Source organism: Polypterus senegalus, chromosome 12 (genome assembly GCF_016835505.1).
Source record: "Polypterus senegalus isolate Bchr_013 chromosome 12, ASM1683550v1, whole genome shotgun sequence".
Lineage (NCBI taxonomy): Eukaryota > Metazoa > Chordata > Cladistia > Polypteriformes > Polypteridae > Polypterus > Polypterus senegalus.
Genome location: NC_053165.1, coordinates 10,514,747 through 10,542,596, shown reverse-complemented (window position 1 = coordinate 10,542,596; position 27,850 = coordinate 10,514,747). Strand labels below are relative to the sequence as shown.

At 44.0% G+C, this 27,850-nt stretch overlaps 1 protein-coding gene across 1 annotated transcript in view; it reads right to left on the bottom strand.

The window, feature by feature from the left end:
- Nucleotides 1-19,877, bottom strand: part of LOC120540243 (metabotropic glutamate receptor 7) — a 477,153-nt gene extending 457,276 nt beyond the window's left edge. Inside the window, exon 1 of the mRNA XM_039770817.1 lies at nucleotides 18,096-19,877. Coding sequence (XP_039626751.1) covers nucleotides 18,096-18,599 — 504 coding nt within the window. The 5' untranslated portion in view covers nucleotides 18,600-19,877. The remainder of the gene's footprint in view (nucleotides 1-18,095) is intronic.
- Nucleotides 19,878-27,850: the final 7,973 nt, after the last annotated feature.

Here is a 27,850-nt window from a genome sequence, read left to right as displayed (position 1 = left end):
TTCATTGCGTCACAGCAAGGAGCAATCCTGAACTTTGTCATAAGTTAAACGCTTGTGTCATGAACATGAGGCGGCTATGCAGTGTCCGAAACAGATATGGCCATCCTCCGTGCATAAGATACCATATTGACATTGGCGGTCGAAGGGGACACCGATTCTTTCTCTGCCCAGGGGCGCCACGAGCCTAGAGCCGCCCCTGGCATTTGTGTTCAGTTTTTATTTTTTTGGGATTAATACATTAAACGGGGTGGCCCGGTTGGCACCCCAACTTTTCTTTGAGACTCCAGTCGTCCTTCCGTTTATCACAATGTGACTTTGTCCTCCTTTAAAGCAAATGAGTTTCATCAATAAGGGCAGATCTGAGCTTGAATAATAAGCTACAGCCGGGTGAGGCTGGCATATTCTAACATCTATTGATGGTAGCGGTGGCATCACCAGTTGTTTCTAAATAAGACTGAAAAATGTTCCCCTGTGCATTAATTTGGGAGGTAAATCAATATTTGATGTAATAGGAAGCAGTGCGGGTTTGTTCTGCGCCGCGGAATGATCAGGCTTATAGCGTATGTGTTTTCTATCTGAATTATTAAGGTGGAAAGAACGATTATAAGTGGATTCGGAAAGTCTTCGGACGACTCCTTCACTTTCTGCACACTTTACTGTGCTGGACATGTCAGTTGACATGGATACATGTCACACTTGTGCTCATCGATCTACACCCAACAACAAAGTGATCGCGTTTTCAGGAAGGTTTGCAAATTTATTCAAAATCAAAAAAACTGAAATCGCTCCTTCCTAGATGTATTCAGACCCTTTGCTGTGTCCCTCCAGATTGTGCTCAGGTCCATCCTGTCTGCGGTAATTCTCCTTGAGATGTTGCGAGAACTTGATCGGCGTCCACCTGTGGCAAATTAACCTAACTGGATATCACTTAGGAAGGCACGTGTCACGCGTACCTGCGTACAGAAGTTGGCATTGGATGCCAGGGGGTTTGGGCACAATCGCTAGATAGGTGCTCTCACATCGCTGTGGGTATTGAAGGACAGACGAAGTGGAGGGCCATCCGTGAGACCACCAGTGTGGCAGAGGGAGCCTCAGGCTGGTTGTGGCTCAAATGAACAGGACCTTTGAGCAGGAGTCTGATCAGCCCCTGCTGGGTGTGATGTTGAAATACCTGAAACTCCGGAGGGTCCCAGGAATACCACTGAGGACGCATCCAGCTGTGGCATCAGAAGAGGGTCGCATACATACATAAGTGTAATGTAAAAAATATGAATGTAAAACGTATGTGTAAACGTAGACGTGAATGTAAAAGGTAAGTGTAATATAAAAAATACAATGTAAAATATTAATGTAAAATGCAAGTGTGATACAAAATGGTTAAAAAATACAATGTAAAAAATATGATCAGAAAGAATAACTGTATAATGTAAGTGTAAAAATGTTGTGACGGACAGCCGGGTCCCATGCCCGGCCGGGACGCCTCTGCTGCATACGTCCCGGGGGAGCCACCATGGACAGTGCAATGACTCCCCCGGGGCGCCTGGGGGAAGTCTCCCTGGCCGTGGGTCCTTCCTCAGTCTCCCCCGTGGCTCCTTGGGACATGGAGTCCACCACAGCCCGGTTGGGAGATGGGGTGGCCGCTAGGGGGTGCTGCGGAGAGCCAGCCGCCACATTGGACGACTTACCAGCCCCACCCGGAGGTGCAATTAAGACCGGCTGGTCAGGCACCTGGAGCACTTCAGGGTGGGCTATAAAGCGGGCCAACCTCCCTTCATTCTGGGCCAGAATTGGGAGGAAGAGGACGAGGTTGCCTGGGAGGAGTGGCGGTGCCAGAAAGAGTTGTTGTGTGGGATTTATAGTGCTTTGGGACTGTGTATTGCCTGTGGGTCACGGGGAAGGCGTGATGTGTGTTTTGTACACGTGCCTCTGCATAGTCTGTGCCGGGTCGGGCGCTATATAGCGCCTTTTACAATGTACATGTATAAGTAAAGTGTAATGTAAAAAAGGTAAAAATATACAAATGTAAAAAATATGTGTATAATGTAAGTAATGTATAATGATATTTAAAATGTAACTAACGTAAAAAAGTAAAACAAAATACAACATAATATAAAATGTAAAATATTTGATGTAAAAAATGTATACTGTGTTATTCAAGTGTAATGTATAAAAGGTAAAAATATATACTGTATGTAAAAAATATAAGTGTAGAATATACTGTATGTGTAAATGTGTAATAAAATGTAACTTTAATGTAAAAAAGTTTAAAAATATAATGTAAAATATCCGATGCAAAAATATAATGAAATATAAAATGTAACTATGTAATGTATAATGATATTTAAAATGTAACTAATGTAAAAAAGTAAAAAAAACTGTGGTGGGCTGGCACCCTACCCTGGGTTTGTTTCCTGCCTTGCGCCCTGTGTTGGCTGGGATTGGCTCCAGCAGACCCCTGTGACCCTGTAGTTAGGATAATGCGGGTTGGCTAATGAATGGATGAAAAAAGTAACAAAAAAAAATAATAAAACGTAATATATAATGTAAAATATATGATGCAAAAAATGTATAATGTAGAATTCAAGTGTAATGTATGACAAGTAAAAACATGTAAGTGCAAAATATAAATGTATAATGTATGTAATGTGGTGCAATGAAATGAAAAATGTAACTAATGTCATTTTAGTCAGTCAGTCCAACCCGCTATATCCTAACACAGGGTCACGGGGGTCTGCCGGAGCCAATCCCAGCCAACACAGGGCGCAAGGCAGGAAGCAAACCCCGAGCAGGGTGCCAGCCCACACACCAAGCACACACTGGGCACAATTTAGGATCGCCAATACACCTCACCTGCATGTCTTTAGACTGTGGGAGGAAACCCACGCAGACACGGGGAGAACATGCAAACTCCACGCAGGGAGGACCTGAGAATCGAACCCGGGTCTCCTTACTGCTAAACCATGCTGCCCATAACTAATGTAAAAAGTAAATAAAAAATACAAAGTAATATATAATGTAAAAAATGTATAATATAAAATTCAAGTGTAACATATATAATGTAAAAAACTTAAATGCAGAATATGTGTAAATGTGTTATGAAAAGTAAAATGCACAGTTTAAAAATATAATGTAAAATACAGTATATGATGCAAAAAATCTAAATGTATAATGAAATTGTAAAATATAAGTGTAAAAGATGTAAATGCAAACTCCACGCAGGGAGGACCCGAGAAGCAATCCTGGGTCTCCTAACTGCGAGGCAGCAGCGCTACCCACTGCGCCACCGTGCCACCACACTAAGGATCTTTCCTTTTTATTTTTTTTTTCTCATAGGCTACAGAACAAGTCCTGGGGTGGGCTGTGACATCACTACTGTACAAGTCTAACCCTGGTGGTCCTGCCCTTTCCTCCCTGGAGGCCATTTAAAATGAGATGGCACCAGAACATGGTGCCCATTCAGCCAATGTTTCCTTATGTTACGGCAATCCACGACGGAGAAGCAAACAGGACACGAGACATGCATCTTATCATGAACCCTTTTATCATTTCCTGCCATCCATTTTGACTGAATGGGGTCACCAGCTAGTGCAAGGTGTATATATTGAGAATATTACATAATGTCACATGCATACGCAAAAGGAGGCAGTCAAAGGGCTTAATTAACTGAGGGAAAGATGTCAGTTCAGGGGTTGACGTGACGCACTAACCTCTTTTCTCCCTCTTCTATAAATCATCAGAAGGGAAAGTCAACTAAACCGGCATCAACTTCCACTTTCCTGTCCAGACCACGCCCTCCTGCTGACCTCACTTCCGCCACTACTCTCATGGACCCGCCTCTTCCTGCCCAGCGCCTATAAAAGCCCGCCCCTCTTCTCCCCATTCAGTTCTACTTGGACTCTGTCATTTGTGGTTACTCGCTGTTTTGCTCTTATAATATACAGGGAGGATCACCAAACATTTTTCTCTGTCTTTTCTCATTATTACAATAATTATACTTTAATGAAATAAGGATCAACATAATAAATGCTACCAGTATGTAAAAATGGATATATTGCATAATGGATTTTTTTTTTTATTAATAAATTGAATCTATGTGTAATATTTATTATATATTTCTGTGACCACCAGTGCAATTACAAGATAAAGATCATGCAATCAACTGCATCAAAGCATATAGTTAAATTAGAGCATAAAATAATGGCTTTAAAAAAATGTATCTCACAATGTGCAGTACATGATAATATTAGCATATGGAGGTTACCCTGCTGCCTCACAGCTCTAGTGTTCTCAATTTAACTCCAAGCGTGGGCACCATCTGTTGGAGTTGGCACACTCTCCTCTCGTCCACTGCTACTCTGGTGTTATGCCACAGACCCTCAGACAAGATGGTAAAGATGATTGGGAATCCTAAAGGGCCTGTGGGTTTGTGCATTAGAGTGGCACCCAGTCAGCCACCAGAAATGTTTTTAAGGAAAGGTGCATCTAAGAGAACCAATTTAGGCCTGATGAGCCTGTTAAGCTGTTATGTTGCTGTATTTCAGACTGGCACGTGGAAACAGGGTTGGCGCCACCATTAAGGTGAATTAGACAATAGGGTGCAGATCATTGGATACCCAGCCACATGGGTTAGCTACCAAACGGTTGGCTCTCTAATAAGCTTGGCCTAGGTGCAAAATATCCCAGCACCGGCATTGCAAATGACTTTTGTCTTTGTCTTTATCTTTCTGTTTGTATTGTTACTACAGTGCATTGTTGGTTTTTGGTCTTGTACAGGTGGCACTGTTTTGCATTTTTTGGTTTGTTGGCTGTGACTAACTTGTTGTAGCAATGACATCCAGTTGGTTGTCATGTGATGGGTCACCAATGTGGTATCTAATGCCATCACTCACACCTTATTAGCGGCACAAATTTTAAGGCATTCTTGCTTTGGGTCCTTTTTCTCAGTGGAGTGGTGCGGCGGCATTCAGTGTTTTTGACTGGTAAAAATCTTTAAGGACTAAGTCAGTAAAAAATATAATCAATGTATTTATTCTGTATCATAATCCTAACCAATGCCTGAAGTGGAAACACATACAGTAAGTGTCGTTGCTCTCTAACATCAGATCAGGGAATGAGGGAAGGGGAAGGTTGGCTTCCCAGTTGTTTTACCCCTTGGAGTTTTGCACTTCGATGTATAATAGCATTACATAGCAGGCTGGGGTCTTTCTTCGAGTTTGTAACACTCACATTTAATAACACGAGACTGAAGTTGTTAGAATCCACTTTGGTGATTAGAGCGTCCAGATCGACTAACATTAGATTGGAGAGCAGTGGTCCCCCTTGGAGTTTTGATTGATTTGTTGTTATCACACTGGCTAAAAAATTAAAAAAACACGACCCGAGAATTCACGGATTTCCATGGATCAGCAAAAATATTTTGCGGACTGGAAAAAATATACCAGTGTTCAGACTGGCAGTTGGGATACCCGGGCCTAGTGGAAGTCAAAAGAAAATTCCATGAAGATTTACTGTTAGGACTTATTTGCTTGTTTCTTTGACTAAAATGTATTGATTTCTTTACTGGGTTTTGACATATGGTTGACCCCCCCCCTCCTCCTTTTCTCTTACTCCATGTTCTGACCTCCTTCCTAGCCCCTGATTATGATTTGTCATTTTATAAGTGGAGCTTTAATCTCCAGGGGATTCCTTCTGTTTTTATTCACAAGGCATGCTTCACTTTTTAGTATCACATTCATAACACATATAGCTTGGTCGTCAGGATCCTCAGAACCCTAATAACAGAAGATGGCTGAAAAAGATCTCTGTAACGCAAGGTAGGGAAGAAATCCGTATGAGATCATATTGGTCCTGCTTAATATTTACTATAAATTTTAATTACACCCATTCCCCTACACCACCACTACTACCAATAAGCCCTTCTTGCTTATCTAAAGCTTGGTATTCGGAGATGAATTAAGACTCGGGTAATCCTTGTTGGCTATAAACATTTTGCTGCTCACTATTGACATCTGAGTAAATATCCCTGCCAGAACAATTGCTCCACAGGCGCTCACGCTCATCACGGGTTCATCGGTGCCAACATCCTGTCAGCATAGTTCAGTTTAAGAAGCCTGCTCTTCTGTTTCATTCAATAAAGGGCCAATCGAAAAGTAAAAGCCTTTCAAAGTGGCCTTGCTTCAAGGCAATGATGTTTTATCGCTTAATTTTTGAATCTTACGGCTTTGAAATTAGGCTTATAATTTAAACAAAAAAAAAACTTTTGAATGATAAGAATATTCAAATGCTGGAGAAGCCCTGGTGCTTTTGTGCTCCAGTTCATTGCCACCCGGTGTCCCCCCTAAGAGAACGTGCTGCAGTCATTTCCTTCACGTCTTCCCAGACTGGCACAATTTGGTGAAGAGGAGTTCTGGTAGCACAGAGTTGCTTTTGATATCACGTTAAACTTCCTGAAGCAGCCGCGTGAAACTCGACATCAGTTGTTGATTTAGCCAATTGCAAATCCCGGAACAAATTCCCAGTGCTGTGGTGTCTGACACTTTCTCGGATCGTTTCTCGCAATGCAGAAAGAGATTTGATTTTATATGGCAAATTGAAAGGACTTTTTTTTTTGTGTGTGTCATATTAAGGGTAATTTTTCTCTCTGATGTGGCAAGTATGAATGTTATTCCGGGAAACGCATCTTCTGTAAAATGGCTAATAAATAAGGATATAAAATGAAAACAGGGTTTAGAAATAACATTAGAACTTTAGATATAACCGATGAAAATCAAAAGTGCTGCCGTCTGCAGTATATACTGATGCTGCTCTTTTACTATGTTCTGTCACGCGCAATACAGGAGAGCAGATCTTAGTAAGTCGATGACAAAATCACCGATGGGAGGAGCTTGAAACTTACCCATTTGGAATACACATGGACTAGGCACAAACACCAGACAACTACTCCCTTGAGTAAACCGGGAGATGTGAGCTAAAGGCAACACAGCGAAAACAAGAAGAAAACAAAGTGACCGCCATCCAGACGAGAGGCAAAATTCACCGACAAAAAACAGATAATAAGACGAAAACCAGAGAAGACATGAAAAGTAGTCACACGAGAAGTCGAAAATGTAAGAAAGGTTGGATAAGGCTCGGAGCAAAAGGCTGACCTTTTATCTCATCTGCTGATTGATTCAAGGTCACGACCCCAGAGGCCACGCCCCTAGAAATGTGTCACGTGACCCGAACAACAGTACACAAAATGGCTTCCCTAACTGGAAAAGGCTACCAAACCTCGCTCTTCAGCCTAAATCACCTAACACTAGGAAGTAGTGAGAATTGACATTAGCTCTGAAAACTGCATTATCAGAACGGCCCAGTGTGTCTTCTCAAGTCTGACCGCAGAGACCACGCCGCTATAAATGTGTCACGTGACCCTGACAACAGTACACAAAATGGCTTCCCTAACCGGAAAAGGCTACAACACCTCGATCTTCAGCCTAAATCATCTAACACCAGGAAATAGTGAGGACAGACTCCAGCTCTGAAGGCTGCATTATCAGTATTGGCCAGTGTGTCTTCTCAAGTCTGACCCCAGATGCCACGCCCCTACAAATGTGTCATGTGACCCGGACAGCAGCACACAAAATGGCTTCCCTAACTGGAAAAGGCTACAAAACCTCTCTCTTCAGCCTAAATCATCTAACACCAGGAAATAGTGAAGACTGACTCCAGCTCTGAAATCTACATTATCAGAACAGCCCAGTGTGTCTTCTCAAGTCTGACCCCAGAGACCACACCTCTATAAAATGTGTCATGTGACCCTGACAACAGTACACAAAATGGCTTCCCTAACTGGATAAAGCTATAAAACTTCGATCTTCAGCCTAAATCATCTAATACTAGGAAGTAGTGAGGACTGACACCAGCTCTGAAATCTGTTTGGCCCAGTGTGGCTTCTCGAGTCTTTTTCTCGATTACAGTTGTCAGGTCATCGGCTCCACTTCTTTATCATCTTTAGAGAGATATTTCTCCTAAAAGCCTTGATAGCCTGTGGAGGCTGGCCCGGACACAGACAGGCGGACACGTTGACGTCACCCACCACACGTTTATTATCCATTATTTACAGTGCACACAAACCCCAAAGTCCTGGCCACAGCTCAAAGCCTTTCTCTTCAGGCCGCCTCCTTCTCTCCTCCAGAGTTCCGTCATACTCCACTCCCGACTCTAGCCATTTTCTGAAGGGAGGCGGCCCCTTTTATAAGCACCCGGAATGTGCTCCAGGTGTGTTCCGGCAACCTCCCACCGACACGCCCCACTGTGGCGGAAGCGTCGGCTGCATCCCCGGAAGCACACCGGGTGTCCCTGCTCTTCTTCCCCCCAGCACTTCCAGGTGTGGTGGAAGTGCTGAGATCCAGGGTCTCCAAGGCATTGGGGCGCCCCCTGGCCCCTACAGAGTGGATCTTCAAAGCTCTGTACCCGTGGCCCCCAAAGGTACCAGGGTGGTTGCCCCCACATGGTCTGGGGAAGGCGCAAGCCCTTCTCTGGTCCTCCTGGGTGTCCCGGCCGGGTCGCCACCCCAGCCATCTCTGATAGCCTCTAGAGGCGTTTTGACACTCCTAGTCCGTTTGCTTTTCACCAGATCACGGCAGGATTTCATTACTTTGTTCCAATATCCTGTTAGTTTGGCTACGTTTCACATTGCAGACTTTCAAACGAAGTAAAAGTATTGATAAGCAACCCGGACTTCTTTTATTGGGCAGAAGCTTAAAATATCATGGAGAGTCGACAAGAACTGTGTTTGTGCACCACTGCATTTTCTAAAATTGCGTTCCTTATTTACCAAATGCCTATTTTCACTTTTCAAGAATAAGGGAGATGTGCAGCGCTGCAGTAATTACAGGGGTATAAAGTTGACCAGCCACACCGTGACGGTACGGGAAAGAGTGATGGATGGATGCTCGGCTGAGAGAAACTGTGAGCAGCAATACGGTTTCAAGCGAGAAAAGAGCACTAGAAGATGCGATGGCTGCTTGAAGAGTGTTGATGGAGAAGTACACAGAAGGTCAGACAGAATCGCATTAGGTGTTTGTAGACGTAGAGAAAGCAAATGACAAAATGCCAAGAGAGGAGTTATGATGTTATACGAGGAAGATAGGAGTAGCAGAAAAGTGCAAGATCAGTCCAGAAAAAGTTCAACCATTGTTAATGTAACGAGAGCGGTTTGCGCGCCATTGATGTTACCCGGCAGCCAAGGAGAGTGGACTGGAATCCGGATGTGTGAACAAAGATCACTTCACTGGACCAGTCAGTGGGGGCGCTAGACAGCATTCAAAATGACTGAGCGAGAAGAGCCTGTGAAGTGTGCCAGAACATCAGAGAAAGACGACACGGTGCCATTGAAAGAACATCTAGACAAAGACCAGGCCTTCTGGAGCAATGTGCTCCGGACAGATGAATCATAGTTGGAGTCGTTTGGTAAGCACCGTCATGGTAGACGTGATTGACGGCATTTCAGAAGAAGAACCTCAGAGCAACTGTGAAGCCCAATGGTGGTGGTGGTGGAAATGTTCTGGTTTGGGGTTTCTTTTGCGGTTTCTGGGTCCGGGCAGCTTTCATTCATCAAATCAACTCTGAATTCTGCATCACATACTGGACATGTCCAAAAAAAATGACACAAGCCCAGGAGGACTCACCATAGGTGGCGATCAGTGTGTTTGGCGTTTTGAGGACGCTAGTCCTGCCCACTGTGCCATTGGCATCGCCATACACGGGGCAAAGAAAGCAAACCGCTGGTGCTCTCCATGTCTGCATTGCTGACTGAAAGGCGCACAGCTGCTCCGAGTCCAGCCGAGCTAATTAAGAGAATCATTAGGACTAATAAGTACAGCAAGTCCCTTTTTACTAATTAGAGTACAGAAGCTAAACCGACTGAAAAAACTAGCTGCTTTTTTTTTTTTTTTTGCAGATGCCCATTTGAAAGAATACCTGATTGGGAAAAAAAAAACACTCTAAAAGCAAGAAATGGTAGATAAATAATAAATGAACCAATTTTACTTAAGCACAGGGAAAAAAAAAAAGAAAAACTTTTAATGAAGACACACACTCGGCCCAGCATGGACGGAGTTTTACACTCACAATAGCAAGAAGCTCGATGGCCTCACAGGCCCAGGGTTTAAGTCACCCGCCCGGTTGATGTCTGGGTGACGTCTCATCTGACTGCTCTGCTTGTTGTGCCACAGATGTGCAAGTTGGGCTTAATTGGTGACTCCACCTCAGCTCCATTGTGTGTGTTGGGAGGGCTCGGAGATGAAGCGGCCCCCTGTTCTCAGTCGTTTCTTCCTTGCTTGCATCCTGTGCAACACAAACTCAAGATTGTTGCCATAATAAAATCATATATACTGTATTGTCACACACGTGCGAGTAGCTAGAGGGCGTGAGTAACTGTAATACCATATCAGACCAGGGGGTGGCAGGGTGTGCTGACTGTCATTCTCAGTTCCTTACAAACCGTTCCCAGGAAATCCCACCAGGATCCGGCACCTTTGATGACGTCACTTTCCGGTTTTCACTGCATTTTGATGATGTCACGTCTGGTCCCGAAGACGTCACTTCCGGTTCTGGTGCTTTTGGTGACGTCACTTCCGCTTTTCCACGGGCCTTTGATGATGCCACATCCGGGCCCAAAGACGTCACTTCTGGTCACTGGTGCCATTTGATGACGCCTCTTTCCGGTCATGATGTCATCACTTCCGTTTCTCGGCCCCGAAGACGACACTTCCGGGTCTTGGCACCTTTGATGATGTCACTTCCAGTCCCAAAGATGTCACTTCTGGTCATGATGTTGTCACTTCCAGTTCCGGCCCTGAAGACGCCACTTCCTCTCTGGGCCTTTAAAGCCACCGTCTTATCTCCTAGTCTGGCAGTTCTGTCTTGGACTCAGTCTCATCTCTGTTCAATTATTTTCTAACTTTTGCAGCCAGGATATAATATACAGGTGGCTGCCCCAAACCTTTATAATGTCTGGAGTGTATTCCTTGTTACTATATATATATATATATATATATATATATATATATATATATATATATATATATATATAAATTATGTATATTTACACATGCACATCTGAGGATCACCCTGTCGGCTCCGATCAGGTATGTTGTACCACCCCAGGGCAAGAGGGGGCACTGCCGCTAACTGTCTTGTCTCTTCCCTCCAGAGCGGAGAGAAGGTGACCTAGGAATTCAACTGCTGTGGCCCTATTGCCTCCTCAAGTACCACCTCTTCTGATCTAAAACATATAAAAAGAGCCCATAATGGGAAGGTGGTATTGTACTGTGACCTGAACCCTTAGTTAGACAAAAGCAGAAGATGTTGTGTTCTAGTGAAGCACCTGTTTATTTAATTTCAGCTTAAGAAAGAAAGCAATTTCAGTCATTCACGACAATATACATATGTATACAGTATATCCATATATGAACTACATCCACTGACCGTAGGGGTTCACTCTCTAATGGAGGGATCTCAAACTACAGTCCTGGAGGACCACCATGGCTGCAGGTTTTCATTCTAACCCTTTTCTTAATTAGTGACCTGTTTTTACTGCTAATTAACATCTTTCAATATTTGTTTCATTTTAATTGACTTGCTCTTGAGGACTCGGACTCCTTAATTGTTTCTTTATCCTTAGTTAGCTGCCAAACAATAACGAGATACAAAATGAGCCAAAATGTGACAAGCAAACTGTGACCATCATACAATAATAATAACAATGACAACCCAAAGTTTGACCCAATGTCAAAGCTACTACTTTTCACAAAATGTAGAAAAAATGGTGATCTGTAATAAAGGAATTTAGAGTATTTTATGCTATTTTGAGGTTTCTAATTATAAAAATGACCATATTTTTGATATTTCATTCTTTACCAGTGGTCTTAGCCCTGCTAGATGGTTAAAAGTGACAAATTTTAAACATAAGCATGTGGGGTATTGATTCAGACTATTTCATGGTCAGTGGTTACGGATATGAGGTTATTTTTGATGTTTGGTTCTTTACTGCGGTCTTGGCCCTCTGTGGACCTCCTGCAGAGGGTGGAAAAGGGCACGTCTCTGTTACAATAGAGAATATTTAGACTTCAGAAATTTATACTGAGGCACACATTTGAAAATGTCATATATCTATCTATCTATCTATCTATCTATCTATCTATCTATCTATCTATCTATCTATCTATCTATCTATCTATCTATCTAACTGGTGGCAACACCACCTATCCACAGTACAAATCCTGCTAACTACACCAACTGCTTTATTGTAGAATCACACCACACTCTAATCCATCCTAGGTATCTATCTATCTATCTATATCTATCTATCTATCTATCTATCTATCTATCTATCTATCTATCTATCTATCTATCTATCTATCTATCTATCTAACTGGTGGCAACACCACCTATCCACAGTACAAATCCTGCCGACTACACCAACTGCTTTATTGTAGAATCACACCACACTCTAATCCATCCTATCTATCTATCTATCTATCCATCTATTATAAAGTGCCTTTCATATCTATCTATCTATCTATCTATCTATCTATCTATCTATCTATCTATCTATCTATCTATCTATGTTATATAGTAACTTTCCTTTCTATCTGCCTGTCTAACTATAAGGTAACCTGTCATATTTTCTTGTGAACACCTTTCATTAAGGTGGATTATTCTAATTCAGATTTTCTGGTGTTTTTAGTGTGCCCTGAGTGCCCAGAGAAAAGCCAGCTGCAGACAGTTAAGTTACCAGTTTTCCTCCTACTTTCCAAAGGTCTGCCTGTTGTCTTAAATGGCCCCATACAAATAAGTGTGCCCTGTGCTGGACTGATGCCACATTTACTACCTTTAGCTTAGTATTTCCAGTATAGGGTCAATGAAATATTGGGCTAACATACCTAGTGACGCTGAATTGAATAACATGGTTAGGAGGATTGGGGATGCTAAACTGGCAGCTGCTTAATTTGTGTGTGAATGTTTCTGTGTGTGTGTCTACGTGTTCACACCGTGATGGACTGATGCCCCCTTCTGAGATTCTCCCTGCCTTGTACCCGACGATTGGTGGGATAGCCTCCAGGTTCCATGCTCCGAATCAGTGGGTTTAGAAGACTGATGGATGGGTCAGGTGTGTTGGGGCAGGTGGTACCCAATCACCTTCTGCCACCTAATACCATCTGAACACTTAATCACCGTGTGATCAAATCACTTCCTCCTGACTGGCTTGTGTTTCGCGTTAACTTGAAGTTCAATAATATAATCACATGATAAGTTCAAACCTTCAGATCGTTCAGATGGTCATCAGCTTGTTGACAGACGTTATCTTGCTCTGTCACCGTGGCGATAGTATTATAATTAGCTCCGCCCTTTTTAGACAATGTGATCCTGACTCACTTTGCTCCGTAACGTTCCAGAGAATCGGTAAACTTGTTGCACTGCCTGGCTGGCTGAATCATAAACGTCTCTTATTTAATTGGACTTCTCCATGACTGGGTGTCTAACGTGTTCCTGGATGTTCTTCTTTGAACCTTCCTAGTCTGCAGAAGGTGACACTTTGAAATTCAAACTCAATCTCTTGAGCGTCCATGAAAACGTGTCTACAGCATTTATTGGGGTTGTGTGTTTTAAAGAGGCAGCCCCCTTGCTGTGGTGTAACATCTTAACTAAGATGGCTTATTATCCTCTTTGTGATTTTGACTGCTGGAGCACATTATAGCTGAGACCTCTTATCATTAGTATACTAGTATTATTATTGTTGTTCATTATCATAATTATAATTATAGTGATTGTCCAATGTGAATATTTTCTTATTTGTTTACAGAAACCACACACAAACCCACGTCGGCATATGTAACTTTTAATTCAGTCGAGTCTACGGGGCACTTGGATGTGTATATTTTAATAATTGATTATTTGTGAACATCACCATTGACTGTTCTGACCAGACGACCTGTGGTGATTGTAATTCATTCCTGATCTGTACCGGCTGATCTGTCTCACTGAGGTCACAAGTTTGGGCCTAATTATCCGACGCCTCCGCTTCACAAATATTAAATTCAGTCCACATGGTCGGCTTTAGGAGATTTAATTCAATTAAGGTCCTTTTTTTATAGCGATCTTTACTGTACCATGGTCTGTACTTCATAGTTGTTCCACCTACCCTGCAGGATGGCAGTGAGATTTGGAAAAAAAACAGCAAGTATAAGCAACCATCTTGAGGCTTTCTGTAGAAGGTATCTCGGGACAATCCTTCACATATCTTGGACAGACCATGTTAGAAATGACTGTGCTAAAACAACGTGCGTCCGAGACATTAGAACAATCGAACAATCCGGACGAGAACAGGCCATGCTGCCCAACGAAGCTCGCCAGGCCCGTCCACTTCATTCCTCCAAAATGATATCAAGTCGAGTGTTAAAAATTCCCAAAGTCCTCCTGTCCACCACACTACTTGGACGCTTATTTCAAGTGTCTGTGGTTCTCTGTGTGAAGAAAAACATCCTAATGTTTGTATGAAATTCACCCTTTACAAGTCTCCTCCTGTGTCCCCGTGTTCTTGATGAACTCATTTTAAAGTCATCGTCTCGATCCTCTGCACTAATTCACTTCATCATTTTAAACTCTTCACTCAGGTCTCCTCTTCATCTCCTTTTGCTCAGCTCTTTTAATCTTCACTCATAACTCATCCCCTGTAGCCCTGAATCAGCCAAGTCACTCTTCTCTGAACCTTTTCTTGTGCTGTTATGTCCTTTTTGTAGCCTGGAGACCCAAACTGCACCCAGGACTCCAGATGAGACCTCACCAGTGTGTTATAAGGCCTGAGCAGAACCTCCTGTGACTTGTACTCCACACATCAAGGTGCTATATAACCTGACACTATGTTAGCCTCTTTAATGGCTTCTGACCACTGTCTGGTAGTTGATAGGTTAGAGTCCACCCTGACTCCTAAGTCCTTCTCATAAGGTGGTACTTCAATTTTCTTACCCCTCATTGTGAAGTCATACCTCACATGTTTACTTCCTACGTGTAACACTTTACACTTTAAATTTTCTTGTCCACAAATCTCCTCAAGACTGCCTGCTATACAAGTCCTTCTGATTCAACAGATTTGACATTACCTAGCAATCATCCATCTTGGTATCATCTGCAAACTTAACCTGCTTGTTATTTAGAACCCTCTCCAAATCATGTATACAGTATTTTAAAAATAGCAGCAGCCCCAGTACTGACCTCTGCTGGTCACCACTCTTCACGTCAGGCAACTCTGAGAAGGTCCCTCGTACTATCGCCCTCTGGTTCCTGTGTCTAAGCCAATTTTGCATCCGACATCCCAAACTCCCCAAACATCTTTGAAAGATGCAGATGGTGGTGAGCAGGACGTGTATTACAAATGCCTACTGTGCGGCTGCCACGCGGGGCTATGGACTGGTTTTCACCTTGTTGTAAGTATAGTTGTGGAAGGCCGAGGACAACCTGTAGATGATCACTAAGCAAGCAGGAACATATTTAGTCAAGAGCAACCAGAAGACATAGCATTGAATTGTTTAAGATGAAAGTCGTGCTGTCCTGTGGTCCAAAATAACCTAAGGGAACTGAAGAGAGAAGAGAGAAGAGGAGAGGAGGGAAGATAGATAGATAGATCATTTTAATTTTAGTGTAGTCGGTAGGATAGATAGATAGATAGATAGATAGATAGATAGATAGATAGATAGATAGATAGATAGATAGATAGATAGATAGATAGATAGATAGATAGATAGATAGATCTATATGATAGATAGATAGATAGATAGATAGATAGATAGATTTAGATAGAAAGAAAATTTAAAGTGTAGATAGATAGATAGATAGATAGATAGATAGATAGATAGATAGATAGATAGATAGATAGATATGAAAGACACTATATGATAGATATAGATAGATAGATAGATAGACACTAGATATAGATAGATAGATAGATAGATAGATAGATAGATAGATAGATAGATAGATAGATAGATAGATAGATAGATAGATAGATAGATAGATAGATAGATAGATAGATAGATAGATAGATAGATAGATAGTTTATTTGTCCCCAGGAGGAAATTTGGCTAATTGCAGACGCTCACTTAAATAAATTAATACATAAATAGATTTGCCTTAAAAAATAAAAGTGTCTATGTACAGCTTTTGTTTGAATGTCTGGTTGAAATGTCTTTGTTATTTCAACAGATGGTGCATCGCAAACATTTTTAATAATACCATTCATTGCATATGTTATTCCAACAGATGACACATCACAAACATTAACACTGCTTTTTTGAATCCTACACCAAATGGCAGATAACAGAGACATGTGCATTGCTTTTGTCACTCCAACAGATGGCCCACCAAAAACATGTGTAGTAATGAACCATCTATTGGAATGGAAAATGCAATACATTTTATTATTGCATGTATTACAAAATACATTCCAAGAAACGAGACACTGCAAATGTGAACTCTGAATATGCTGATGTCTATGTTACTTACTTGAACCCATATTTTCACCCATATGGGACACATTGATGCCCACGGGCATATATGGATTGAAGTGAAAGATGAAGCAGGGGTTGCTGCTTTTAAATTAAAGCTAAAAGTCTCAGTTTATCCTGATAATGACACTGTGTGAACCTGAGCATGTCACTTCACCTGCCTGAGCTCCAGTTGGAAAAAACTAAAGAAATGGAACCCAACTGTGTCTCAGATGATGTAAGTTCCCCTCGATAAAGGCATCAGCTGAGTAAGTAAATGTACGTTATTACACCTTTCATTATTTTAGATGACTGAGTCAACCTTGCACGCATGTTCTCTAGACCAGAGGACCCTCGGGATGCCCAAATTGTTCAATGTATTTGCTTGCTACCAGTGCATCTGTGCCAAGCAGACAGACGCATCTGGTGCCCATTCAGGCTTTCTACCTGGGCACCTGTTGATTGAAGTGAAATGTGTAGGGAGTTATGCTTCGAAATTGAAAGTTATGTAAAAGCGTTGGTTTACATTGGTGGTTAAACTCTAAATAAACTGGCACTTTCTTCCATCTGATTTTTCGTTCATTATTTGCACCCTCTGCGGATTTGTTCAGCGCGCTTCAATCCACGTTCCGAAATGTAGTTTGGCGCGGCGGTGGGATTCGAGAATAAGCTTGTATCGGGGACTTAAGAAAGAAAGAAAGAAAGAAAGAAAGAAAGAAAGAAAGAAAGAAAGAAAGAAAGAAAGAAAGATCAAGTGAAACGGGTGGCATAGAACAGCCACTTCGTGCTAACACGCTCTCCATAAAATACCTGCCAAAATAAATTAAACGAAAAGAATCGACTGGCCTTGTGTGTTTGAGGGGGGATGTGGACAAACTGGAATAAATTGATTTAAGGTCATGAAGCGAAACAGGCGATTTTGTGTCCGCAGCTGCCCCTCCTATTGAATGTCCATTCAAGGCTTGACAGCCGACAAGATGAAGCACCGCATCGCACCGCGCCGCGGCTTTCGACGTCTCAGCTGTTGCGGGCATTCCGGCTGTCTGGGTCCAGGTGGGCTAGGTGGAGTGGGGCGGGGGAGGCGCGGGGGGGTACTAGGGGGTTAGGTTGGTATGCTGGATAAGGAGATGGAAATCTGACCGAGTAGAATCGGTAACTAAGCGAGGATTTGATTTAGAAAGCTATTTGTGGCTTCTTTCAGACAGAGTTCGCCCTCTTCTGAGACAGGACGGAATTTACGGCGCGAGCCTGCCTGCTACAGCGCCAGCACGAGTCGCATGGACGCGAACGCCGCAAAATAAGACGAGCTCAGCGCTGGAAGAAGTTCGGGACCGCGTTTGAAAAGTCATCTTTGGTGTGCCACGCGATCGGATCCTTCGAGTGCATTTTCATTGAAGTCCAGTGTCTCAAAGAATAATGCGATGCTTTCGGGAAAAAAGGGGGTAGCGATCGAAAAAAATAATAATTATAATAAAATGACAGTCGAGCAAAACACGGCGCACCTTCTTAGGGATCCCACTGTGTGCAGAAGGGTAGCAACATGCATACAAATACGGAGGCAGGTCTTACCTGAAAAAGTCTCAGGATGTTCGCCACCATTATAGACACGGAGCTGGCAGACGCTCCGATCACCCCCACTACTTTCTCCGGTTTCACAAAGACTGGGGGCTCCCCGTTCGTACACCTGACATCCGAGGTGTCCTTTTGAATCAAAGCTTGGACGAAGGTGAGCGACTGCTCCAAAGCGTACGTGTCCCTCGAGCAGGTGTCCAAGATGCGGGCACCTAAGGTGATGTTGGGCAGCAGCTCCGGGTCGCTATTAATTTGGTCCAAGGCGTACATCATAGCTTCCAATCGATGAATGCCATTTTCTTTCTTGATATCCCCACACGGTATCCCCGGTGGTCCTTTGGCATGAACGGGGAACAAGCCCCCCAACGTTAAGTCCCCTTCCACGCGTATCGAATGGGGCGCGTAGATCTCTTGTGCCAATGCCAACTCCAGTAAGACCTCCGCCGCCCAAACAAGTGTCCACAAGCCGCAGCGCCCGGGCTGCACGCGAAAACTGACCATGGCTGCGCAACAACACAATAAAAGGCACCTGTTCTTTTTTCTTTTTCTTTTTTTTTCTTTTAAAATGCACAAGCAGGACCCGCGTTTGAAGTCATCCCAGATGAGGCCATGTTGCGACCAAAATTTCCGAATCCACGGACTCGCGTCTCCTTTCCCAAAGGCTCCGGGAGGCAGCGCTGGTGCAGCGGACCCAAATGCTGCATTTATAGCGGCGCTTGTTGCTCCGCAAGCCTGTCAGCGCCGCGACGGAAACATCGTAACAGCGATCGACTCGAGCGTTCCATCAAAAGCATCCAAAGGCTCGCGGCCACGACAGAAGCATCCTCAAGTTGGCCGAAGAACAAGACGGGCTTTATAGCGCACTGTCTGTCCAAGCCTTATTTCATTTTCACCGAGTCAGCCGCGCTGTCATTGTGATCAAATTGCGCCGGAGTTGCCCTGCCTTTCACGCGAAACTCTTCGGAAAAGTTAAGCCCTGCAATGAAAAGCGAAGGTGAGCAGGTAAAGCAGCCTCTGTCGCTTTGCCGTTCGGAGGGATCCCGGCTCAGAAGAACTTGATGCCGGGTTGGTCCAGGTTTAGAAACCGCACCTCTAACGAGCTCCGAATTCTTTTCCTATTACTAGAGAGCTCCAGAAGAAAGAGACATCCAAATAATGAAGTATTAACAACAAACAAAAAATAAATAAAAAATGCAAGAATTGTGCGGATCGCGGTGACGGTGACTGTCCACGGCTCAAAAGAAAAGCAATGACGTTTCCTCTTCTCACTCCACCCCAGAATCAAGTATGCATCTGTCAAATGAATGATTCGGCGCTGAGGGGCTTACAAGACGTGGATCAATTGTAAATATCCGCCCGATTGGTGCTGCAGGATCGGCGCATCGCCTTCAACAGAAACAGAGCGGGTGCCGTTAACTTTACTACGAGAGCCTCTCATCCTCTGGGCGCCGCTGCCTTCATTCAGTCCACACGCGCAAACCTGAACAGGCGTGCGTGTGTGTGTGTGAGTCAGTGCGTGCGTGTGCGTGTGCGTGAGGACTGGTGTCTGTAACGCGCACCCGTGTGAGCCGCGCTGCCAGCCAGTCGCCTCACTCCGGCTAATGTGTATGTGATGCTGGGGAAGATGCGCCGCTTTTTTTTTTTTTTTGGGTTTCCTACTCCTCCCCCTCTGTTCTCCACGAGGAAAACTGAATCTTAAGACAAGACAAGACAGCTCGAGCCAATTGTTTATTCCGTGCACTTTACTGGAGCCGCGCGCACCACCGTCTCTCTCTCTCACTCGCTCTCTCTCTTCCTTTTCTCTTCCCCTCCTACTTTTCTTCTTTTTTTGCTCGTTATCGCTTCTCTTTATCTCACCTGCTCTTTCACTGCCTACAACTTCCATCTGACTTCCTCGAGAAATTTCCATATTGTCTAAAACATTAACGTACCGACTAATAGCAAAATACTCGTTTTAAATCTGTCGAGGTGTCAGTCCGTGACTTATGCTTTCTATTTTTTGGAACGGCAGGATTGTAATATTTTCGTTATTGATTTTTATAGGTCTTGCTCGTATGTCTCTTAAAAAAAAATCAACCAAATGTTTTCATAAAACCTCAGAGTATCATTTTTTTCACAGTTTCTTTTCATTCGTTCTCTCCCGTGTGTTTTTACCCGCACTCGTACCAGCTCGCGTGTGTATTAAACAGAGCCGATAGAGAAAATATAACACTGAGGGGCAAAATAAATGAAGGCTGGCACATACCTTGACACATTTATAGACAAACAGATAGACAGACTAGAGGGCACTATATCTGAGATAAACAGAGAGGCCAGGAGACAATATTATAGATAAACAAACAGACTAGAGGCACTATATGATAGATAGATAGATAGATAGATAGATAGATAGATAGATAGATAGATAGATAGATAGATATGAAAGGCACTATATGATAGATAGATAGATAGATAGATAGATAGATAGATAGATAGATAGATAGATAGATAGATAGATATGAAAGGCACTATATGATAGATAGATAGATAGATAGATAGATAGATAGATAGATAGATAGATGATAGATAGATAGATAGATAGATAGATAGATAGATAGATAGATAGATAGATAGATAGATAGATATGAAAGGCACTATATGATAGATAGATAGATAGATAGATAGATAGATAGATAGATAGATATGAAAGGCACTATATGATAGATAGATAGATAGATAGATAGATAGATAGATAGATAGATAGATAGATATGATAGGCACTAGATAGATAGATAGATAGATAGATAGATAGATAGATAGATAGATAGATAGATAGATAGATAGATAGATAGATATGAAAGGCACTATATGATAGATAGATAGATAGATAGATAGATAGATAGATAGATAGATAGATAGATATGAAAGGCACTATATGATAGATAGATAGATAGATAGATAGATAGATACTTTATTAATCCCAATGGGAAATTAGATAGATAGATAGATAGATAGATAGATAGATAGATAGATAGATAGATAGATAGATAGATAGATACTTTATTAATCCCAATGGGAAATTAGATAGATAGATAGATAGATAGATATTTAATAATAATAATAATTCTTTACATAGCACTTTTCTCACTCCTCAAAGCGCTCAGCAATTGCAGGTTAAGGGCCTTGCTCAAGGGCCCAACAGAGCAGAGTCCCTATTGCCATTTACAGGATTCGAACCAGCAACCTTCCAATTGTCAGTGCAGATCCCTAGCCTCAGAGCCACCACTCCGCTGATAGATAGATAGATAGATAGATAGATAGATAGATAGATAGATAGATAGATAGATAGATAGATAGATAGTTATGAAATGCACTATATAATAGACAGACAGATAGCTGGATAGATATTTTAGCATAGTTGGCAGGATTGGATAGATATATAGATACTGTATAACAGGTAGACTTGAGGCATTACATAGTAGATAAACAGACAGACTAAAGGCACTATATACTAGACACAGACTAGAAGTACTGTTTAATAGGAAGGTCAATAAGCTAAAGGCGCTATATGACACATCGACAGACTTGAGGTTCACACGTAAACATTTCTGGCCTCAGTACTGCTATGTACAAAGAAGAAAGGTAACAAGCACAAAGCACAAGAAATCAAACTACAAAGATGGGCGCACAAGTGTAGGACTGCAGTGTGTTAGTCTGAAGGCGGGACGAGATGTTAGAACTCAGACAGGCACTGTGTATGATGTAGATGGATCTAGAGGTAGACAGACGTGAACAGCACAGTATTTTAAACTGACAGATTTTTTAGCTCACTGGTAGATACAGTAGATCGTCAATCCCTCCCGTCACAGCCCAGAGACACAGCAGCACTCTTGGCAGTGCTAATATAATGATATAAGTATCTGTGCATTAAGGATTATATAATATAATTCTACACATTTGTCTTTCCATTTATATTTGTTATATATGTGTTATAATAGATGGCGCATGGGCAGGCCACCTGGTCAAGATGGGGTAAGGTAGGCCAGCCCTTCAGGGACACAAGAATAAAGGTGGGGTGCTCTGTGCCTTAGTCAGGAAGTTAGCCAAGCTGGAAGTGGGTACACTGGTGTACTGGCAGGGTTAGACTGAGGAACAATACCTAGGCAGGAAGCCCGTATGATAGATGGACATAAGGGAGTGAGGGCTAAATGCTCCTCGGACACTTTAGGTGGCAGCATTCCTGGGCAGTGCTACTAGTATGGACACCCACAATGTATGTTGAGTTCCAGGGGTTCTGCCAGAGAAACCTTGCGGGGATTTGTGATTCCTCCTGCCGGGGACCTCCACTGGTCCCAGAAGTGCTTCCAATGGGCTACGATTTTAGCACCAGAAGTACTCCCGGGTCTCAGATTAAAGAAGTTGCTTGACGTCATCCAGGCAAGTGTGTAGTCGGGTGGGAGAAGGGCAAAGCTCACCTGGAGGAGAGGAGGATTGGAAAAAGAAAGAAAAGTGAAAAGAGAGTTGTCTTTGGGTTTATTTTTACAAAGAAGCCTATTGTTATGTGTTTCATTATAATAGACTTTGTATTCGCACCTGGGACTTAAGTCTGCAATGCCCCCTAGTGGTTCACTTGTGTATACCTATATTGTAAAATATTAAGACAATACCCCGAAGAAGAGTTGGGGCACCAACCAGTGACCCTGGTATATTATGACAAAGATGCACACTGTAATTGTAAAGCTGAAAACTGAGGAATGGCTTTCCAGATGCGAGTCCATAACAGGACTGTGGGTTAGATGTAGTCATGGCCATTAAATGGGTTCTTTCCCGAAAGAGGAGGAGTTTCCAGCAGAAGTAGGCGGGTCGTTCCTTTGAGGCTCCGGTCAGCGGATATAAGAGGAGTAGATGTGAGTCACAGCTCCCTCTCACGACCCAGAGTGGTATTACTGTCTGTTTCACAAGCCCTGAGAATGCCCCCTACTTACGCGTGTGTGATAACATCTACATCCGAAAAGGAACATTGTTTAAAGAGAGTCAATCGGAGCCACGTCTTTAACTTTACAATCACTACACGCAAGGGGATTTAGGCACCGTGACAGTTAAGAAAAGGCCTACTGTGCTAACAAAAGTCAAAAGTGCATGATAATCTGTGTCCTTGTCACACAGCACCCCTCCTTAGAGAGCCACTGAGCAGGTGACAATGGAGCCTCACTCAGTCGCCGGGACGGCCTTTGAAGCCTCACCTGCTCTCCCTGCTGGAGTTCTTTGCTCTTCCCGCTGGTCGCTCGCCAGTCCAGCGTTGATCTCTGAAGGTGATGTGGTGGTGAGGGGTCTCAAGGGGCTGGCGAGATTTAGCCATGATAGTGCAGGGTCTTCGCAAGGTATCCAGACCCCTTCACTTTCTTTTTCTCATTGTGTTAGGTTGCAGCCTTTTGTTGTTTTTTCCATCATCAGGCAACACCCAGAATCATAAAAAAAGCGAGACCATCCACCAATCCATTATCCAGCCCGCTATATCCTAACTACAGGATCACGGGGGTCTGCTGAAGCCAATCCCAGCCAACACAGGGTACAAGGAAGGAAGCAAACCCAGGGCAGGGTACCAGCCCACCGCAGGGCACACACACACACACATACCAAGCACACACCAGGGACAATTGAGGATCGCCAATGCACTTAACCTGCATGTCTTTGGACATTGAGGAAACTGGAGTACCCGGAAGAAACAAGCGAGACCGGGATATTAGAAATTTATAGAAAGTAAGAAACTGTAATATCCCATTGACACAGGTCTTCAGACCCTTGATGCAGCACTTCATTAAAGCCCCCTTGGCAGTGACACTCCAGCCTGAAGGCCTCTTGGGTTTGTCACCACTAGCCTCACACCCTTGGATTTGAGGATTTTCTCTGCAGATCCTCTCCTGCCCTGTCAGGCTGGGTGGACAGCTACTGGTGGGTCCCCTCAGAGATGTTCCACTAGGTTCAAGTCTGGGCCACTCAGTGACATTCCCAGAGTTGTCCCCTAAGGCACTCCTGTGTTGTCTTTGCTTTGTGATTTGGAAGGTGAACCTTCAGCCCAGAGTCTTTATTAAGAAGGTCTCTGTACTTTATTCCACTCAGGTTTCCACTCAAACAAATCTCCAAGTCCCCAAACTTCCACCACCCTGTCTAAATGATGGACTGGTATTGCACAGGTGATGGGCCGAGTCGGCTTTCCTGCACACATGATGCTAATTTTGGTTTCGTCAGAGAAGAGAGGTCTTGTGTCTCCCAGGCTTCAGAGTCCTTTAGGTGCTTTTCTGTAAAACTCCAAGCCTCTTTTCCAGTCAGCCCAAAAGCCCATATTGCTGGAGTGTTGCAGTGATGGAGTAGCAGGCCTACATAATAATAAGTACAGTATTTGTTTATTTTTTTTTTGTCTGTGATGAGTGCGTTTTGTTTTCATCGTCCCGTCTGCTATGCTATATGTGTGTATCAGTAAATCTTGTCCCTGTAAGTTAAAAGGGAAAGGATGATGGAGGGAGACTGCAACCCCAAGACGGAAATTACCATGTTGAATCCACCAGTTACATCCGGGACATTCTGAGTTTAAACGAGAGGAGCGCAGGGCAAAGGAGAGAGAAGCGAGGGCACAGAGAGTGAGAAAGAAAAGAGTCATTTACACATGGAGGGTGGTACCCAGTCGGGACACCCGGAAGGACCGGGAGAGGGACTACTCATCCTCCAGACCACGAGAGGGTAGCCACCCTGGTTGGTATGGGAACCACGGGAACAGAGCATGGAAGCTCAACCCTGCAGGGGCCCGTGGTCACCACCAGGGGGCGCCCAGATGCCTGAGAAGCCCTGGACGTCAGCACTTCCGCCACACCTGGAGGTGCTGGGGGGGAAAGGAATACCAGGGACACCCCGAGTGCTTCTTGGTGTGGCGGAAGTTCATCAGGAGGTACCTGGAGCACATCCGGGTGAACATAAAAGCGGCCGCCTCCCTCCATTTGTCAGCTGGAGTCGGGTGGAAGAGGACAAAGCCTGGAGGAGAAGAGTGCAGGCAGTGAAGAGAGGCATTGTGTGAGGCCTTGAGGGTGATTGGTGCAGGGGGCACTGGGTTGTGAGTGGTTTACTTTGTTGTTGTCCATCCAACCATCAAAAATACAACCCCCTATATCCTAACTACAGGGTCACGGGGGTCTGCTGCAGCCAATCCAAGCCAACTCAGGGCGCAAGGCAGGAAACAAACCCTGGGCATGGCGCACACACACACACACATACCAAGCACACATTAGGGACAATTTAGAATCGCCAATGCACCTAACCTGCATGTCTTTGGACTGTGGGAGGACACGGGGAGAACATGCAAACTCCACACAGGGTCTCCTAACTGCAAGGCAACAGCGCTACCCACTGCGCCACCATACTGCCCCACTTTGTTGTTGTAAATATTGTAAATAAAACATGTGTGGTTTGAAACCAACAATGTCTGCCTGTCTGTGTTCGGGCTGTTCCTCACAACATCCATATTTCAACTCATTTCCGATCATCATACCAGTCCATTACTTGCTTTTTAAGGGTCCGTATCATTATCACGACAGCCAGCACCGAGCAAACCCCGGGGTTTGGAAACTTATCAACCACTGCTGAGGACGCTTACTGTGAGGTCGTTTCTTGTATTGTCGGGAGGGAGCAAAACATCACGCCAGCCAATATTCAACTATTACCGGACTTTATTAGCTTTTGGACTCATTTATCACTTTCATTTCAATTGCCGTGTATCATCCACCTGTGCTTGTGTTTCGTGTTTATTTGTCTCAAGGAAGTCCCTTCTTTACCAGATTTGGCACCGTGTGATTTCCACCTTTTTTTGGACCGCTAAAAAAAAATCATCTGGGTGGTCGTCGATTCAAGATAGATGACGACGTGGAGAAAGCGGTGCATAAGTGGTGACGAGGACGAGATAAAACCTTTTATTCTGCTGGAATCTGGGCACTGCCAGGCAGGTGGTGCAAGTGCATTGAGAAGGGTGGAGACTCCATTGAGAAATGACAGCACCAGTTTTGTGAAGGCTTGTTCCATTTTCTAACTTTATATTTTCTAATCTCAACCTCCAACATCTTTTTTTATAGATCCCTGGCTGGTCAAGGTACTTCAGTGCATATGATGTGGGGGAATGGGAGCACAACCCAATGGCACCCCACACCCTAACACCTGGTTCTGGGCCCATATGGCACTGCACAATGCCCCTTCGTCCTGGAGCCTTTCGCTCCTTACACGGATCTATCCCTCATGGTGCCATAGATTGAATTGAAAGCACAATGCGGTGCCAGTCCTCCCTGCCATTGGCGGTGTTCTTGGCAACATTTGCATTTACAGATGCCCGTGGTTGAGGGTCAAGGGTCAGAGGTATCTGTAGCAATGCAGGCTCTACTGCTGCAAACAGTGTCACACACAGAGGGCGAGAACACCAGTTGATGTGTCACAGACCCCGACTGTCGGGCTAGGGTCTGTGATGTGGCTGTTTGGTCCTTCACTGCCAGGAGCACAAGATGTTTGTCCTTGGGCTGCTTCAGACTCATCACTTTGGTGGGTCCATACCCTTGTCACTGTGCTCATGTTTGGTCCAACATGAGTGCTAATGTTTCTGTACTGGAATCCGCCTTCCTGCAGTCCCACAATTCACATATGTTTCTTGGCCGGGGGTATCTGGATCCCAGAAGTCAGAGGTGAAGACCATCAGGATATCTTGGGGAGAAGCAAAATGGGTGGCCCCTAATTCAAATGAGTAAAACTGTTTACTTGGACTTTCAAATTGGGCCCTGGTCCCTTCTGTTGCATAGTCGCACACTTCAGGTCCCCTTGTAACTCCATAATTTGCAGTGAACTTAACGATCGAACCCTCGTCTCCAATTCGTAGTGCCACCACCTCGAGAAGGGGTTTCGTGTCCTAACGCTACTCACCCAAGCAGAACTCATAGCTGTCACATCCGGGTCCTTTTGCTGCTCTTCCACCACTACTCGCTCCCCTCCGCTCACCCCAAATAAAGTCGATAGTCCGTCCCCCTCGTTGAGACCCTCGTCCTCTGTCAGCCTGGGTGTTCTGTCTATGACAGTTCTCCCACCACCATTTAATTTGCTCCACGTGGGACGGCTCTGCCAGCAGAGGGCTGGTTGACATTCTGCTGGAAGTGCACATCCCTCATTAAGCCCCTCAGCCTGGCAGGGTGACACACATTCCGGTGTTGATCACCACAGGATCAATGGAACAAGCTGGATGGGGAGCCACATTAATTCTGAAGCCAGCCGTTGACAGCACTGTCACCTCGGTGTGGTTAACCAGGAGGAATGTGACCCTAACAGCAAGCCTGTGATTTCCTAAATTTCTTTGAACACCCCAATTTCCTTAGGTATCTGCCAGTGTAGAAATGTCAGTCCCCATCACAAGGCACTCCTGTGGCAGTCTGTAATAACAGGGCTCTCTATATTTTCATTATTCTCTTTTTAAACACAGGTGACTCACATCCACCCACTGTGAAGAGAAGGCAAAGAAGGGAGTCAAAGCACAAGTGGCAATCATGCCTGACTGGTCGACGTGGTGACAAATTGAAAAGTCACCCAGTGTGGCTCCTGGGGGAGACTCCCCACACGCAGCCCTTACCTAACACTAGGCCTTTAACCCATTACCCCTAGCGGGTCTTTTCTTGAACCCTTGTCATCTTGAGATCTATCACTCTTGCCCTTCTGCAAATTGAAAGAAGTGATTACAAAGCATTCAAAAGTAATTC